The following is an 18,188-nucleotide window of genomic DNA, read 5'->3' as shown; positions in this document are numbered from 1 at the left end:
AGATTAACGGTCCATATTAAATCAATGGATAAAATAGTAAAAATGACATATATAATAATTTTGGTACTAATTTCATCATTTATGGAAAAGGAGATAAATGTTACAATTAGAGAAAGAAGATAATTAGTTGAATGATTTCACATGAATGCCCACGTGATAACTTTCTCCTCCTCCGGACCAATCTTAAACAAGTCAATCAAATCGTGTGACTTTTCGTAGGGCGAAGTTAGCACTTTTGATGGAAGTCGATCCCTGAGAATCCTAATATATTTGGTATGGACAACCGGGTTATAGAGTGTCCCGTCTGAAGCAGCTATGTTTGTCAGGGCAGCATCTACGGATGGTGTGTACTCTTGTTCAGAGGCAGAAACAGGATTTCAAATAAGGGGGGACTAAAATTTAGAATTAATAGTCATACATATAAAATTGTCAGACAATTGTATTTTTCGAGTCGTCATATTTTGAAAACATTGAAAAATAGCTTATGTATCAATCTTTTCAAATATTTTCTTTTCAATATAACATAGCAAAGAATCTATCAAAAAGTCATCTATCATATTTACTATTTTGGATGATTCAGATTTTTAAAATTTAAAATATTTTATATTTAGTATTTTTGAGTTTGTATGCTCATAATTTTTTCCCCGATACATTCTCAATATATACTTTATATTTTTACAAAAGTTAATATCGAAAATAAGATATTATTTTTTATATTATCGATACAATTTTTTATACTTATAGCATGTTTGAATATTTGTGGAAAATAAAAATTATATATTGACCAAAAAAGAGAGTTTCAATGTGCATATATATAGGCATATATATGTGGGCCCCAAATGACAATATATATAAAAAAATATACTAACACCCCCTCTCAAACTCAAGGTGGTAAAGTAGAAACCAACTTGAGTTTGCTCAACAATGTGGAGAACCGGCCTGGAAAGAGGGACTTGGTGAAGATATCCGTAGTCTGATCCTCGGAAGAGACAGAAGAGAGATAAACAACGCTTGCATGAACATGCTGACAAACAAAGTGACAATCAATCTCAATATGCTTGGTGCGCTCGTGAAAGACATCATTATAGGATATCTGAATCGCGCTCGTGTTGTCACAATGGAGGGAAGTGGAAGAAGGTTGAGGAACCCCGAGATAAAAAGAAGCCAACGAAGCCAAAGGAGCTCTGAAGTCGAATATGCAAGAGCATGATACTCAGACTCTGCACTTGAGCAAGAAACGAGAGTTTTTTCTTGTTGCACCAAGAAACAAGGGAACTCCCAAGAAAAAAACAATAACCTGTGATAGAGCGACAATCAGTCGGATCACCTGCCCAATCAGCATCAGAGAAACCTGTAAGGACCAATAGAGATTCAGCAGAAAAATGAAAATCATGTAGGAGTATTCCCTTTACATAACGAAGGATGTGCAACACAACAACATAGTGAACCGTCTGGGGATTAGTCATGAACTGAGCAACAACATGAACCACATGAGCTATGTCAGGGCGAATGACCGTCAACTATATCAGGGATCCCACTAACTGACGATAGCAAAAGAGATCCTCTAGAAAAGTGCCGTCGAAATGAGCAAGTTGGTAGTTCCCCTTGAGAGGGGTGGATGCAATCTGGCTATCAGTCAGACCTGCACGAGATATGAGATCACATGCATATTTTGCCTGAGATAGATATATGCCATCTGGAGCGTTAGAAATCTCAAGTCCGAGAAAATAATGGAGCTAACTAAGACTCTTCATATCAAAGTGTCGATGAAGGTAGGTCTGTCGATCGGATATACCAGAAGTATCTTCGCCGGTAATAACCATGTCATCCACATACAACAAGAGAATGATGATCCCGAAAGGAGAACGACGAATAAAGAGAGCATAGTCATAGGGAGATGCAGAAAAGCCATATTGAAGGAGCGCAACACTAAAAACTTGGCGAACCAAGCTCGCGGCGCCTGCTTCAGTCCATAAAAAGCACGGCGCAGCTGACATACCTTTCCTGAAAAATCTGAGCCAGGTGGATGGGTCATGTAGACTTCCTCAGACAAATCTCCATGAAGAAACACATTCTTCACATCCAACTGTAATAATTGCCAACGTCGAACAGCACCAACAACAAGGAGACAACAGACAGATGTCAAACGAGCAACTGGAGCAAATGTCTCCTCATAATCAATACCATACTCCTGCGAAAAACCCCTGGCTACAAGGCGAGCCTTGTAGCGCTCAACAGAACCATCGGAGTGAGTTTTGATTTTGTATACCCACTTGCAGCTAATAGGTTTCTTGCCAGGAGGAAGATTGACGATATCCCACTTTCTGGTCTTCTCAAGAGCCTATAATTCCTCAGACATAGCATCGCGCCACAAGGGATCACAGTTCACCTCACGAAAGGTTCTGGGTTCATGGTGAGATAAAATGACAGAAAAAAATGATAATCAAGTAGATGAGATGGAGGACGACTTACACGGGTGGGTCGCCAATCAGTGGCGGCAGGAACTAGAATTTCCGGAGGATTGGGCACAGGCTCACGAGGCGCATGAGGGTCAGCTGGTGGGGACAGATCAACATCAGATAGACCAGCAAGAACGGACGTGGGTTTAGGACCTGCAAGAGGATGAAAGGAATCCAGAACAAAGATCGGGGACTCTGACTCAAAGGGAATGAAAAATTTAGACTCAAAGGAAAAGAACTTATGCTCCCAAAAAGTAACATCCCGAGAGATACGTAGAAGATTCGACAAAGGATCCCAACATCGATAACCTTTATGTTCTATCCCATACCAAAGAAAACAACACAGATGGGTGCGTGGTTCTAATTTGTTACGTTCATGAGGAGGAAGATGAACAAAGCTGACACAACCAAAATGATGAAGATGAGAGTAATCAGATACCTGGCGGAAAAGCCTTTCAAAAGGTGTGGTATCCTGAAGGACAGAAGAGGGTAAGCGGTTAATATTATGAACAACAGTAAGAGCAACCTCACCCCAAAACCAATCTGGACAACTGGCAGATGACCAAGTCTAAGGTGCAAGTGATAGGAAGAGAAAGGAGAGACTGCAGTGGAAAGAGATGGTGTCTGGCGAGGGCAAAGGTGGTCAAGCTCAAATAGGTGGCCTGTCTTGCGACCCGTCCCAAGTATCTGACCCGTCTGCGTGTCTTGAACCTGCACACCAAAAAAATAAAAAATTACAGTAAGATCTTGCTCAACCAACTGACCGACAGACGCAAGGTTTAAGGCTAATTTTGGAATGACATAAACATCATCGAGGTGGGGGGACGATATATGACCAGTATGAGTAATGCGCATGGATGTGCCATCAGCGGTAAGTATATGAGGGGATGAGGTGACAGGTTGGGAGGAATGTAAAATGCGAGGGTCAGGTATCATGTGGTTATAACAGGCAGAATCAATATACCATGTGTTGTTACCTGATGTCGAGGCTAATGAATGATGAATTGATAAAACCTGAGTGAGCATGTGATGTAGGTCCTCAAGAGTGGGATGCGGTTGAGGCGACTGTGATACGCTAGTGGCAGCACTAATGGTAGAGGAAGAGCCGAAAGAGGATTGATCAGCCTTGAGATTCTTGGGACAATGCAAACGGATGTGGCCTTTCTGATGGCAGTAGTGACACTCAACCTTAGGGCAAAACATTCGGGCAACTGCGACAGTTATCAGACTGAGGTGGTCGGGCATCCTTTCGATTATCTCTGCAATGAGGAGTAGAAGATGGAACTGCCAAGGCCGAATCAAGGATAGGAGCCGTAAGCATCTTGAGGCGGGTGCTCTCAAACGAAATATCCTTCATCATTGTATCTAAGGAAGGCAAGGGATGACGATTAAGTAAGGAAGCACGCACATGCTCATATTATGGACCAAGCTTCATCAAGAGCTGAATCAACCGAAAGTGCTCAATCTGTATGTCTACCTCATCAATGCGATCCCACATAGACTGTATAGTAGAGATGAACTCAATCATATCTTGGCGCGAGTCATGTGTCAGTGCATTCAATAACCCTATAAGATGATGATAATGCATGTCTCTAGTGGCCTATAACGATGCTACAAATAATCTCAAGTTTTCTTGGCAGTGTCCATTTTGCGAAGTTGAATCTGAATGGAAGAGGTATTCTGAATCCAAGTAAGAATAATGTGGTTCTTACTATCCCACTTATCCAAGGCATTCTGATAGTCTATGAGATCCTTATTGTTGAGGGGCGCCGTAGAAGTGATAACATGAGCAACCGGTGCAGAAAAGTCGCCAGTAACATAGTGTCATAATCTTTTACCAATCAAGAAACTGTTCATAGATTCAGCCCACAAATCATAATATCACTAGAAAGAAGAACAGTAATCCCGGGAGCGTTTACACGATCCATTTTAAGAGCCATACTATGAAGCGAGAAAATCAAGAATAGTATAGCGCACAAAAGAATCGTGCAGAAAATCAGACTGGGCAGGCCAACCCAGTAACAGTCGCAAAATAAATTCAAGTCAGATGGCAAAACCGACCATACCAGGATATCGGGGATCGAAGCAGAAGACGGTGACCGGAAACCGCCGGATGCGGCGGGAAGGCAGCGGTCGCCGGAGAGATACGACGTAGATTTGCGTCGGAGGCGCGTGCAGCTGTCACGCGCCGACGTTGGCGGCGAAAACAATGAGGATTAATAGCTATGTCTATTCCATAAAAAAAAAATATATAGACTCTGATACCATGTTTGAATATTTACGAAAAATAAAAAATTTATATTAACCAAAAAAGAGAATTTCAATTTGCATATATATATATATAAAAGCATATATATGTGGGCTGCAAATGACCATATATATATATATAAAAATAAAAATAAAAAAAAAAAAAACTATGCTAACATAGCAAAATAAATTTTAAATTAAAACACTAACGATGTATTTCTTTTGACAAGTTTTTGGGTTTGGCATTGCTAAATTACTATTTGATTGGTTTGGGCGCAAGAACGATGGGTTGGGTGAGGACAGTCTCTGCAGGCTACAAATTACTATTTGGTTTGTTTGGGCAAAAGAACGATGGGTGGGGACAGTCCCTGCAGGCTACGGGTAAGGAGCTAGCACTTAGCTTTTTTTAAAAAAAAATAAAAATAAAAAATTAAATGAATATATTTGCGTGGTAATGCAAAACCGGCAGTGAGTTAATTATTTAATTATATAACAATAATTTTTAATAAAATATATGTCATTGTGTAAAACTAATTTTTTATACAATATTAATAAATAAAAAAATATAAATATTTATTTATAATTATCAAAAATGCTTTTAATAATTAGTTAGCTGATTCAATTAGCTGGTTGTATTAAAATATTTGGTAAAATAACTATTTGATATTAGTTGTTTATACATAAAATGATAATTAATGATATTGATATGTTATTTTTTAAAATGTTTAATTTTTGTTCATTTTATTTTAAAAATTATGAGAATTTTTGTTGTTAATTATTAAAAGCATAAAAATATTATACTCCCTCCGTCCCACATACTTTAATCTCATTTTAAATTTTTTAATTTATTTTTTTATTTTTAATTAAACTAATTAGTTATCTTAATTTTAAATTATAATTATTTATATTATAGGATAATAATTTTCGCTAATACATTCTTAATAGACACTATATATGGGACGGAGGGAGTAAATTTTTGTTTTTATATTTTAGATTTGAAAAAAATATTTTTATTAAAAAACAATAATAATTTTTTATTAAAATGGTGTAAAATATAAAAGAATAAATCTTTCATATATATATACATATTTTTATTATGATAATTATTATTTATTAAATTTTAATGTAAAATTTATATATTAAAAAATATATAAATAAATTAATAATATTTGTCTTTTCTATTTGATTTAAGTTTAGTAGATTTATATATTTTACAAATATAATAATTTATATGTAATAATTAATAATAGTAATTATTTTAAATTTACAAACATAATTTATAATTTAATATATTAAATATATTAAAAATAATTAATAAATACTGTAATAAAAATATATTTATATGTATGAAATAAATAATTAATTTTTAACAATAAATAAGAAATAAATTAAATTAAAGTGAAAAAATTATTCCATCGAAAAATTCTTTCCAAAACATCCGAGAAACTTAATATTCAAATTGCATTATAACTAATTTTATAAATTTAATTGACAAAACTGCCTATATCCCATGTGGTTTAGAAACTCGGCACATTTCCCTCATTACTTTAGAAATTGTATAGCACTCCTGTGTCGAGTATATGTGTGACTGTTTCCTTTATATACCCAAACTCCCCATTTTATCCTTCCACTCCAAATTCTTCCAATTTATGTTAATGATCCAAATTTCCTTGTTTAGCATCTCCCAGCCTCCGAATTCCTTGTTCGACATTGCTCAGCCTCCGATTTAGTATTTCCAGGTACGTATTTGAAACCAAATCTTATTGTGTAATATCGAAGAAGATACCAATGAAATTATATAATCGACTAATTTCCTATCTGAATGTGCATCATTTGTGTTTGTGCATCCTATGTGTTTATGGAGACACTAATGAAAATGTACGAAAGAAACAACAAATTATCTAATTGAACACCAATTCTTCTTATATGGTAAATTGGGGAACTTCTCAACCCGATATAGCCCTAATCCAAAACCAAGGAACAGACTTTCGAAATCGGAGAACTTCTCAACCCGAAATCGTCGCCAATGCAGACCGAGATGAAAACTGGAATCGTGACTTACAAGTTCAGCGATTGAAGAAATAAAGTTGGTTGTCCATTCTTAAATCGATGCCGCGCATTCGCAATGGTGGTCTCCGGGGAAGTCGTGGTCGGGCATTCGTCGTGGTGGTCGCTGCCTTCCGTTGCTGCGAACGGTGTCGGGAGGGGGTGGGGCGGTCGCAGGGGATTTTTGTCGGTGGGAGAAGAAAAAGTGAGTGATGAGGGAGAATGATTATGTCACAATTATTTAATTAAGGAGTATAGTGTGTAAAATTTCTGAAAACACAGGGAAGTGCTACGCAGTTTCTAAAGTACATGAAAGAAATGTGCCGAATTTTTAAACCACATAGGATATAGGCAGTTTTGCCAATTTAATTTAATATATATGTCATTATACATTTTACCTATAAAATCAATATATATTAAAACCCTTGGATCTAAACAAAATATATAATTATAAAGAAACACAAACTAACTTCTCAAAATATTTTCAGGGAAACACTTCTTAACAAACAAACCATTTATATTTTATTATACTCTCGTTTATAAAATAAGAAAAAATGACAAAATTGTTCATAACTCCCTTGTGGTTTTTAAACTCAGCGTAAGTCTCCCATCTACTTTAAAAATTGCATTACGCCGCCTTATACTTTAAAAAATGTTGCAGCATAAATCTTCATTTTACTTTAAAAAATTGCATGACGCTCCCTTATACTTTCAAAAATATTGCATGAAAGCCCATGCCATGCAAAATATTTAAATAGGAAATCATCTATTTATCACATGAAGAAAGTTTCATGGTGGTGGGGTTTCATGCAATACCCTTAAAGTATAAAGAGTATCGTACAATCCCTAAAGTATAGGGAGATTTTAGGCTGAATTTCGAAGCCACGGTAAATTATAAGCAATTTTATCTAAAAAAAAATATATATAGTTTATAAAAATAAGTCCGATTTTCTGGATGAATTTTGTAGCGGGTTAAAACGGAGCGGGTGGGTCGGGTTATAAGGCCGAGGCGGTTTCTAGGCTGCAAAACCCGTTCCAAAACCAGACAGACAGCCGTTGCCATCCCTAAATGGTAATTGAAGCTCAGTTTGAAAATCAGCAACTCATTCTCATCTCTTCGTCGTCGGACTCTCAGAAAGCTGATTCGCCAGTCATCCGGGATACCTGATTCGATTGGAAAATATGGAGAACTTGCAATCTGCTCTGAACGCTCACATGGATCAGATGGCAGATCTGGTGGAGACGCTCTCCGCGGAATTCCGCTCCGGACTCAAACCCGCTTATGAAAATTTCATGGGTTTCTTCCACGCCATTGACTGGAAGGTTTGTTTATGTATAAGAAGATTATACGCATGGTAAAACTTGAGTTTGTACTCGGTAACTTCTGCTTTTGGGGAATCAGATCTATCAAGTGAGAAACCAATTTCGAACTATGCTAGGATAGTTTTATGTTTGCACCTGATCTTGACACTAATTGCTACTAGACTTCCTTTCTGTTAGTGAATGTTCTCAGACTTGATTGCTACTCTTTCCTCTTCCTTTTTTTAGGCCCTTGTTTGTTTTGTTGTACTAGTTCAGTGTTCCAAAATTCTTAAATCTTGTATTTTTGGTAAGCCCCTTCCTTTTACTGAATTCACGTAGCAATTCTCTATTCTCAATTTGATTGTTGGAATTATTGCGTCTGTCTTTCAGCAGTGATCCTTTTCTCATTGTTGCCTATGATCAACACTCCATTCTCGTGTGGTTCAGTCCTGATTTTGTGAACTTCTCTACGTTTTTATACTCTCAACATCATTTAGAAAGCTTTACTTGAAGGAGGAAAGTGGATCATTCTTGAAGTTTGAAACCTCATGGGATCAAAGCTCTCATTTCACCTACTGTCTTTCCAGGTAATCCGCATACACATGCGGCATAGGGTCATAGGGTGCGCACATCACACTCCAATTCTAACTATAGCCTATTCAGCTTAAAAAAGCAGTTAGTAGCACTAACAGGCATGTTCTTCTCTCGTTGCAATTTGTAGATTATTGGATCACTAAACTTTCCAAACCTCTGCTCTAAAATCTTCTGAAGCTCATGTGCACATTGTACAATATACAAGCATCAACTAATTATAACATGATATTTGAGACTCACAACATCACCCTGTCATCAACCTTAGTCCCTTGTCTGTAACCGGGAGATACAGTTTTGGGCTTAGCTTTCCTATCGTTATAAACCCAAGCTTTGTTTTGGCTCCTAGTGCAATCAGCCAGCTCTACTCCCTCGATATTTAGTTAGAATCCCCCAGTAGTATAGTCACGAAAGTCGTTTCCGGATGATCTGAGCTGTACAACTATAGAGCCTTATCCTTCGTTATTTTAGCATAATCCATTCCTACAGCTGCTCTCATTCCATGCAGAGAAACATGGATAAAAGAATGTATACAATTACTAAGATCACAAAGGTCCATTGGAGAGAAAAAGCTTTCCTTTCTTACTATATCCTGTACTGTAAAATGGTTGTCTATCCTACCTATCCACATTTACAGAAGTAGGCCCCAAACTATCTGACTACCTATGTACACTTAGTGCTAATCAAACTATGTTGTAGCCAGTCGTGCAGTCTCTTGAGTCATGAAGTACAACACTGTATTCTAACCTACTGAGCTTCCACCGAATGTATTGGTACATTCAAACCTCTCCTGCTTTGACCTTGGGATATTTGAAGCTCATCTGTTGGTCGTGCAATAACTCCATGTAACCTGTTTGAACTTAACTTCAAGGTTCGCTCAGCGTACTTGTAATATATATTTGAAAGTGCAACAGTGTTTAAAGGATCACCCCTTGAATCCACCTGTGACATTTCAAATCTGCAGCAGTGGTTAAAGGATTTGCGAAGATATGATCAAGACTATCTTGACTATCATTGTTGAAGGCTCTCAAAGGTTGTATTACAGCTCTGTAGTTGACTTTGAATAGTTGATATAGGTAATATATGGTAGCACATTCCAGTAGGGTTGAATACCCTTTGACATAGAACAGGGTGAATGATGATGGGTGGTACTTGGTAGTCTGCTGAATGGTGAAGAATTTGTGATATATTTGAAGCAGTCTTTTGACAGTGTTATTGAAAACCTGGCCGGTTTGCAGCATAGTTGTCAATAGCGCGCTATAGCGGCGCAATAGCGGTGTAGCGTAGCTGTAAGACACTCTGCTGCTACGGTTGCTCCGCAATTCCGCGTTTACGCAATAGCGGTGTAGCAATCTGTAGCAGCACTCCACTATGTTATGCTATACTAAAATTAAAATCTAACCTTAACTTATAAAATATACTTTTTTATTATAATATAGGCAAAAAAACATTTATCTCAAATCTTAACTAAATTTTTAAATTCATTTCGAAAAAATAAACAAATTAGAAAGCCAAAAATTGTAAAATTTGATTTATATCTAGTATAACCAAAATTTGTTAGATCATTATGGTAGCAATGATGTGATTGGTCCTATTGTTTTGAATAATTCCAATGAGTGATTAATTAAAGAAGTTGATAATTGCGAAGGATAAGTTAGCTTTTGACAATGATAATTTGACTAGGGAGTTGTTGTTGATGCTAATAGGTCTGCTATCTACACTAAGATACAAACATCAATACATCAATAAGAAATAAAACTATAGGTACTTCTAGCTCTAAAAAGAGAAATGATATTATACAAGTGACCAACATACAATTGAATAAATTGATGAGAATGAATAAGATGAAAAAAAATATATAGACAAAAGTAATTAAACAGTGAAGATGATGAAAAAGAGGAACAAAAATTTTTATTAGATTTTGAATCTGATTAGCTTTGATATATCTCTATTACACAATAGTGATCAAATTTTTTTTGCTTATATAACTATCTAATAGTTATGATCATATATATATATATATATTGACATTTTATTGGTTTGAGTGATAATTATTAAATTAATTTATAGGTTTTTCTTATGTATTTTTGTTATAATTTTGTATATATAATAACTTTTTATATATATATTCTTAAATATTTAAATAGCGGTCATATAGCTATCCGCTATCCCGCTATAGCATTTTAAATATTGACCGCCACGTACCGCTATCCGTGATTAACAACTATGGTTTGCAGCAGCCACAAACTCAAACGATTTCCTAAAATGCTCTCTAATTTATATAACCACCATAATAATCTATTCTAAGCTTACTTCTTTTGTGCTTTTTGGTATCTTGTGATCATTCAATATTCTGATGGAAGAATGGCAGTTGGTATTTTCATGACTTACAGCTCTCAAGACTTTTTGAATCTTCAAAATTTTCAACTAGATTAATAAATGATTTTTCCTCAGTATTTTGGAATAAGAACTTACTATTACTCACTTCTTTATTTATATTATTGTATTTACCTTGAAGCATATTGTTGATTACAACTACTTTACTGATGCACTTTGGTTCAGAATAAATTAAATCTTTAATTACTGAAGCACTTTTTGAGTTTGTTTACTTTGTATTTTAGTTTGACTTATAGAGAATTCTGTCGATAGTATATTTTTGTGAGAGAACAGAGTGAACAAACCCAAAAGTATCTCTTCTTTGAAATGTTTTCCGGCTTATTGTTCCATTGTTCACTTACAGTGCCTTTTAACATCCTATCTCTTTGTCATCTTTAATATATGCTGAACAATATTTAGATGGTGTCATCTTTTGTTTGGGAATATCTTTATGAAAATATACATGATTAGTTCTCTCCACCTAGAGGCGGATTTATATTTTATTACTAGTGGCATAATATGATAATGTATAAATTAAAAATAAAATATTGTATGGAAGTATTAATGTTAATATTAATAAAAAATAAATAATATTAATAATATAGAAAAAATAATAATATTATTTTTGTATATTTGTTTTAATTAAATGGGTAATTATGACATTTCAAATTTTAAATGGGCATTAGTTTATCTTTTTTTAGATTAATTGAATAATGGCATTCTTGGACATGTTCAAGATGTATTCCAATTACAACTTCCCGCTTTTTGTTGCTAATTCTTGAGTTCACTTCCTTGTCTGCAGGAACCTTGGTTGATTTGCCTTGTATCCTTCCACATATTGTTGCTGCTTATAGTTATCCTTTCGAGGAAGAACGTCAACTTCCAGATGTGCTTTTTCTTTATTGCACGTATGCTTCCTTCATCGTACCTTTTCGTTTTCGTTACATAACAATGACCATGTCTAAAATCCTGCTGTTAGTTAACATGACTTATTGAACCAATCAAACAATCATAATCAGCATGCACCCACTGCGGGACCACAATAAACAAATGAAGTAATGAAAATAATGAGGTGTATTTACTTGAGTTTTTGTCAGTAGCAGCATGTATGTGTTGCAGTTTATTGATGCATTGACATCTTGCAGTTATAGGAGTGTATCTTGCTGAGAGGCTGAATCATTTATTATCCAGCAACTGGAAAAGCTTTGCTGGCCAAAACTATTTTGACCCCAACGGACTGTTTCTATCGGTCCTCTGGTCGGGGCCACTGTTGCTTATTGCAAGCATTATCTTGGTTAGCAATTGAGTACCTTATCCAGCATTCATTCTTGTTAGCGATGTGCAATAAATAAGACAATGCTGAGTGACCCTCTTCTGTTTGCAGGTGAACAACTTGTTTTCAATGTGCTATCTGATTGTGAGATGGAAAAGGGCAGAGCTCAGACATCGCGCAAGACTAGCTACTAAGAAAACCGATTGAGTGATGGATTTACGGAAGCGAATTTTGGTTTTGTCGGGGTGTGACTTGAAGAGGAACAATTAATTTGTGGATTTTAACACATACATAGCATGTTTTAGCATTGAATTGGAAAGGGCTATTGTAGACTTGTATTTTTGTTTTCCATTGAAGATGTGATATATACAGCTATGCGAACCAAGCTAATTGAAAGCCTGCTTGGCTAGTTAAAGGCTGAGTTCGGCTTGTTAACTAACTATTAACAAGCATTGCTAGCGCTCGAGAAAATACTCAAATTTTCGAGTTGAATCAGGTTTAGTTGATTCTACTCCCGTACGGGCACTGAACTTGTGGGAGTAGACCAATGTGGCACTGCCACCCTTCACACCCCTACTCCATTAATATCTTGCCTGCATGCATACATACATACATACGCACTTGTGAAATATTTATTTGTTAATGACTGTCTCCATGCCTTACATCTCTCCCTGTGCGCGCGAGAAACCAAGCAACGCCAAAAGGCCTTTCTACTTTATAGAATCGGCTTTCAAGTTCGAAGAAATTGACAATTTTGATCAGGTTTGTTGACAGGGTTGCAGTTTATATGAATGGATTGAAAATTTGTGGTCGTGTATGTTTTTTTTTTGTTAGTAATATGCTTGCTTTCCTATCTGTTTATGCGTTTATCGTTGCATAAGGGTAGGCAATGATGTATGCAATTTGAAGTTGAACAATATGGAAGTGATTACTTGTGCGGTCGTGTGTGTAGCAATGATCGGTTGGATTCGGAGATGTAATAATCATTATTTATGTGCGCATTTCGAATTGTAGGGTTGGAGGTGGAGGCCGAATTAAGGTGGAGGTTGTTCGTTTCCATGGAATCAATTGTTACACAATCAACCTGGTAAGTACAACTAACTGGCAATTTTGCAATGAGCAAGCACATAGCCTGCTATGAAAATTTTGAAAGTTTTATATTACATATCATACGTACCTCATATTCTCTGCTTACCAAGTATGTTGTTTTCTTTTGTGACATTTCAATGATCGAATTGTTTGTCCAATGCTCTGATCATTCATATTCTCTGCTTACCAAGTATGTTGTTTTCTGTTGTGACATTACAATGATCGAATTGTTTGTCCAATGCTCTGATCATTTTACCCCTGCGCATAATACCACATCGTTAAGAATGTCAAAACATCACTAAGAGATTGAAGTTTTCTCAAGTACGAACTCTGAACGAAGAATAGTGCCCTGTTTGGGAGCCAAAGAAAGAAAATCAAATGAAAAACCGCTGTATGTTGTAATTCTATGCATAGAAGATGGTTCAGTTTTTTCTTAGTCATTAAGCAGTGCATGTGTATGTATGACTAATTTGCTAAGTAACTCTAGTGATAATTAGCAAAATTAGTTGGAAGAAGTATCAAAGTCATGCAGATTTTGGTAGTTGGTTTGACCTGGGAATCATTTCGAACTAGACAACTTGAACTGAAATTTTACTCTATAGATGTAATAAACTTAGAGAAATTGATTTGTGTTTCAATGAGTTCTGCTATAAAAAAAATGGCTTTGTAAGTGAAGAGGATGAAACTACACATACCTGCATTTGAGAGGGTTACTTATACATTGCAGATGCTGTGATACTTCGATTAGCAAACTGCAAAATGAAGAAACTGTCACATGTGGGAGAGCAAGATTAACAAGAAGTGATAGATTTAGATAGGAAGCAGTAGTTTTTATGGACCTATATTATCCAGGATTGGCCAAGTAAATAACCACATCAATTATTAGTGTGAACTACATCAGACAGCAAGATGTCGGCAAGAAAATCAGGCTCTTCCATGAGCCAGACAAGTTCTTCCCCGACATTTCTTGCATGTTGGGCCACTTTATGTGCTGCCTCATTTCCGGATGCTTGTACATGTGAAAATAAACAACTGTCTAATTGTGTCATACAGTCTTTGACTTCCTGTTTGATTATGGTAGAAGCCGGAGATTTATCTTTGTAATTATCCTGAAGTCCCCTGATTGTGTTGGGGACATCCCCCTCCAACATTATGTGTTTGAAGCAATAATCTACTGCAAACTCGACCGCGCACTTCGCGGCCATCCATGAGGCAGTATCTATATCCACAAGGTCAGGGTAAAACCTTGCAAGTGCAGCCATGAAATCTCCTTTCCAATTCCTAACAACTACTCCAATGGCAACCCCTAGCCCTACCCCTGAATCATCAATATGATTAGGATTTGTTCCGACGAAATTCACCTTGTAAACATCAGCAGGTGGTAGAATCCACCTTTCTGGGTAAACTGTTCCAAATGGGGCAGTACTATATATACTTAGAGAATATGGTATAGGAAACCAGCTTCATTAGGATTCGTCTTAGAAATTATACCACCAATAAGAGTGTCTTGTGTTGGGCACCTGGATTCTTTTGATTGCGCCGTGCACACACCTGTGGTGTTAGCTTCCTGAAAACAATTCAAGATAGTTAAACTAAATTGCAACGTAACATCACTTTGCTCTAATCCCATATTATTTGTGTATATCTCATTCTGCAATTGTTGATCTAGAAGTTTTGCATGACGAGTTCATTGAACTTGGGTAATTAGTTTTCGTTGTAGCATGCACATATTTAAGCATGTTAAGTTAGAAACATTTTTCACTAGTTAGTTAACCTTTCTTTCGAAGAGCATGAGCTTCTTCATTCATGAGGACCCAAATACAGCGTTGGCATCACGTCAATATTGACTAAAATTATATGTCATGTAGATCTAGCAATAAAAGGGATGATAGTCGGAACCTTTTTGGTTGTCACATATCTGAATATTCTTTCAAGCTTCATTTCTAGCTGATCCAGTTCTTCTATGGTAAGCTGTTGAAGAACTTGAGTCTTTAGTTCCCTGCATCGAACACATTAACTCATTTCATCTCATCGATAACAAGATCTCCAATGTTTAAGTAAGCCTGTGAGAAAGCTAGTGCAATTTTTGAGCTGTGACCGGAGGAAATTTATCTTGTTCCGAGCCCCATTATTCGAACTGGTACTGGTAGGATTCTTGTTTTTTTCCTGCACGAAGGATAGCCATTATCAAATGGTAAGAGGGTGGGTTGGGTATGAGAATAGGTAGCCTGTCTTAATTAATTACCTGGGAGCTGGTCCTGGTTGGCTGCCCCTCCTCAGATTCCAAGTGCAAAGCAAACTTGTTGAGTATGTCATTGATGCTTCATTCAGACAAATAAAATTGCACTTTTTTTAGGATGTCCCAACACAATAATAGGAGTGACAAAAGTGGAAGTAATGGGGTTGCACTCCAATAATATCATCATCATCATCATCATCTTGTGTCTTGTTCGATAAAAGCCCTGCTTGCATCAAGTTGTTATTATATTCACTGACTCATGCTTTTGAGAAACATCAAAGAAGTGAGTGAGAGAGAGAGAGAGAGAGAGAAAATGCACCGAAAATGACCCACAGAGAAACAGAGACGTAGACATAGATGAGTATAGAGAATAGAGAGAATCAGAAAAAGTGTTTTCTTGGTCATGTCATGGATGTAAAAGGCCAAAACAGGTTTTGCATGCGCTTCCCATCTAGCTACCAGTACCCACCCTCCCATGTTAGCTTAGCTTAATAGTTATCCCCACATATATATATATATATATATATCCACAAGAAAAAGAAAAATAGTTGTATCAGTAAGATCAGTAGGAGTGTTGTTGACCTCTAGTGAATCCGTAATAATGGTGAATAGGAAAGGGAATATGATTATGCATATATGAGTGACTATGAGAGGGGAGTGGGGACCAAGATGATGAACCATATATTTCTTCATGCATGGTTCGGATATAATATATAGCATAGCATGCATGGTTAATATATACTTCTTGCTAATATAGGTTGAGTGAGTGGTGAATAAGTTAGAGGGACATAGAGTAGAGTAGAAAGTAGTTACTTTGAAGTGGAGGAGTATTGGTGGTAGCGCCCGGTGGGTGAGAATACCATGACGGCAACCTGTGCCTCGCATAGAACTGACAGCTCATGCGCTTTCTTCACTAGCCCTTGCCTTCTCTTTGAGAATGTCACTTGCCTCGCCGATATGTCCTCAATCTTCTTCTTCTTCTTCTCCATTCAATTCTAATGATCAACTCAACTCAACTCAACATGGTCAGCAACAACTACTATATATATATATGCACGTGTTGAATTAATTAATATATATTAATTTAATAAGCTAAGTAGTGTGATCATTCAAGGAATCTATTTATGTACTCATTCATTTATTTATTATATATATTGCTCCTTCCCTACCTACCACTACCACTACCACTACTACCCAAGTAAGTAGTTAGTAGAACGAACGAGATCTAGTTCGTATGTTGCTACTTAGGATGCACGTAGCCCTCATGAACATCACATATATTTTTATCTAATTAATTCAAGCACTCCCTTTTATTATCTGCATACATATCTACATTTAACATAGAGAGCATATTATTTATGATAACATAATACAAAATGCAACACTATATTAACACAGACCGAATCCTCTGTCCCATTAGCACACTCTATTCCCCTATCCACACACACAAGTGTGTATGTATAATACATACACACGAGTGTGTATATATCTACATTATGTGTGCAGGGATAGATAGATAGGATTTATTTTTGGAGCAAGGATCCCATGGGATATTAACAATATGTAAATTAACTATAATTTACTACGACTATCTTTAAGTATGAACAAACAATATATGTATTTTATTTTATTTTTTTATGACGTGAAAACTCACAGCCGCTACCGAAAGTGCGCACGGGCTAAACCCCGACCGAACCTAATACCCTGTAAATCAAGTCCGACAGACAAGTCACACTAGGCGAACAATATATATTTTTATTTAAGGCTATATGTGTATATATTTAGGCCATATGTATATTCTAATGCAGTAATTTTTTCCCTTATGTATATATATGTGTATTCTAAAAGTAGTTATGTGTATATAAATATATATAGGTATAAGATTTGCAACGACTCCTGTTTCTTTCATCTCTTGCCAGTTTTGGCAAGGACCATCATATTACACACACGCACACACATATGGATTTGCTTGCCTGCAGAAGCGAGGCAAGAAACGAGATGAATATGTTTTCTTGGTGGCCTTAAACAAAGCCCTTGTTTCCTGTGGTTTTTACTCAAATCAGAGAGAGAGAGAATCAAGGACGAACTAGGATTGATTTGAAGTGGAACCCGATATGAATAATCAAAACACGTAGGTAAACTAGATGATCGAATTTCACGCGAAACAAGTTTGTATATATGTATGTATTGGTTGGTTTTAAACTAGATCAGATCTGTAGAGGTAGAGGTAGAGGTAGAGGTAGGCAGGAAAGAGCAGTAAGTAAGTAAGTAACTCATCCTTACCAAGAGAGCGAGCGAGCAGCCGGGGAAGGGGGAGGTTGAAATCCGCAAACCCTGAAGAAGAAGAGAATGTGCGGAAGAAAGGGCAGAGAGATTAAGCAAGCTAAGGGTAAGAGAGGTGGAGCTGGCTGCCTTGCTGGCATTCTAAGATTCAGCCATTTGTCTCAGATTTGGCTTCTCCAAGTAAGCAACCACCCCTCCCTTACACTTTTGACTTTTCATCAACCTACTCAACTAATAGTTATAACTAAATTAATAAACCGAGCGAAAGCCGTCCCTAGTCCCT

At 36.5% G+C, this 18,188-nt stretch overlaps 2 protein-coding genes across 6 annotated transcripts; one reads left to right on the top strand and one right to left on the bottom strand.

Moving 5' to 3' along the window:
- The first annotated feature begins 7,779 nt into the window (after nt 1–7,779).
- On the top strand, nt 7,780–12,736 carry LOC127264336 (uncharacterized). Its single transcript, XM_051293816.1, has 4 exons — nt 7,780–8,075; nt 11,824–11,929; nt 12,167–12,315; nt 12,406–12,736. Exons 1-4 carry the CDS (start codon nt 7,935–7,937, stop codon nt 12,499–12,501), a joined length of 492 nt encoding a protein of 163 aa, XP_051149773.1. The 5' UTR covers nt 7,780–7,934; the 3' UTR covers nt 12,502–12,736.
- Nucleotides 12,737–13,328: 592 nt separating this feature from the next.
- LOC127264334 (MADS-box transcription factor 23-like) lies at nt 13,329–18,183 on the bottom strand. 5 transcript variants are annotated; one of them, XM_051293812.1, is made up of 9 exons: nt 17,277–17,313; nt 16,436–16,661; nt 15,629–15,704; nt 15,482–15,549; nt 15,283–15,382; nt 14,875–14,950; nt 14,223–14,788; nt 14,079–14,135; nt 13,559–13,641 (listed from the first exon to the last, which is right to left on the bottom strand). In XM_051293812.1, exons 2-7 carry the CDS (start codon nt 16,609–16,611, stop codon nt 14,259–14,261), a joined length of 1,026 nt encoding a protein of 341 aa, XP_051149769.1. In that variant the 5' UTR covers nt 16,612–16,661; nt 17,277–17,313; the 3' UTR covers nt 13,559–13,641; nt 14,079–14,135; nt 14,223–14,258. The 5 variants fall into 5 exon arrangements, with proteins under 5 accessions (XP_051149772.1, XP_051149771.1, XP_051149769.1 ...); XM_051293815.1 differs by having other exon boundaries at nt 13,329–13,641; nt 14,745–14,788; nt 16,436–18,183; XM_051293813.1 differs by having other exon boundaries at nt 14,223–14,701; nt 16,436–17,962.
- Between the last annotated feature and the right edge of the window lie 5 nt (nt 18,184–18,188).

Source organism: Andrographis paniculata, unplaced genomic scaffold (assembly GCF_009805555.1).
Source record: "Andrographis paniculata isolate CXL003 unplaced genomic scaffold, ASM980555v1 Contig70END, whole genome shotgun sequence".
NCBI classification, from domain to species: Eukaryota; Viridiplantae; Streptophyta; class Magnoliopsida; order Lamiales; family Acanthaceae; genus Andrographis; species Andrographis paniculata.
The sequence above is the reverse complement of the archived record's forward strand: the minus strand, read 5'-3'. Positions and strand labels throughout refer to the sequence as shown.

What these genes read in the sequence shown, in the direction of transcription:
- LOC127264336 (XM_051293816.1), top strand. Translation starts at nt 7,935, where the DNA reads ATGGAGAACTTGCAATCTGCTCTGAACGCTCACATGGATCAGATGGCA. An exon ending in TCCACGCCATTGACTGGAAG is followed by an intron (nt 8,076 to 11,823) that starts GTTTGTTTATGT and finishes CCTTGTCTGCAG; the next exon opens with GAACCTTGGTTGATTTGCCT. An exon ending in GTGCTTTTTCTTTATTGCAC is followed by an intron (nt 11,930 to 12,166) that starts GTATGCTTCCTT and finishes GACATCTTGCAG; the next exon opens with TTATAGGAGTGTATCTTGCT.
- LOC127264334 (XM_051293811.1), bottom strand. Translation starts at nt 16,611, where the DNA reads ATGGAGAAGAAGAAGAAGAAGATTGAGGACATATCGGCGAGGCAAGTG. An exon ending in CAATACTCCTCCACTTCAAA is followed by an intron (nt 15,705 to 16,435) that starts GTAACTACTTTC and finishes GTCTGAATGAAG; the next exon opens with CATCAATGACATACTCAACA. An exon ending in AACAAGATAAATTTCCTCCG is followed by an intron (nt 15,383 to 15,481) that starts GTCACAGCTCAA and finishes TGTTCGATGCAG; the next exon opens with GGAACTAAAGACTCAAGTTC.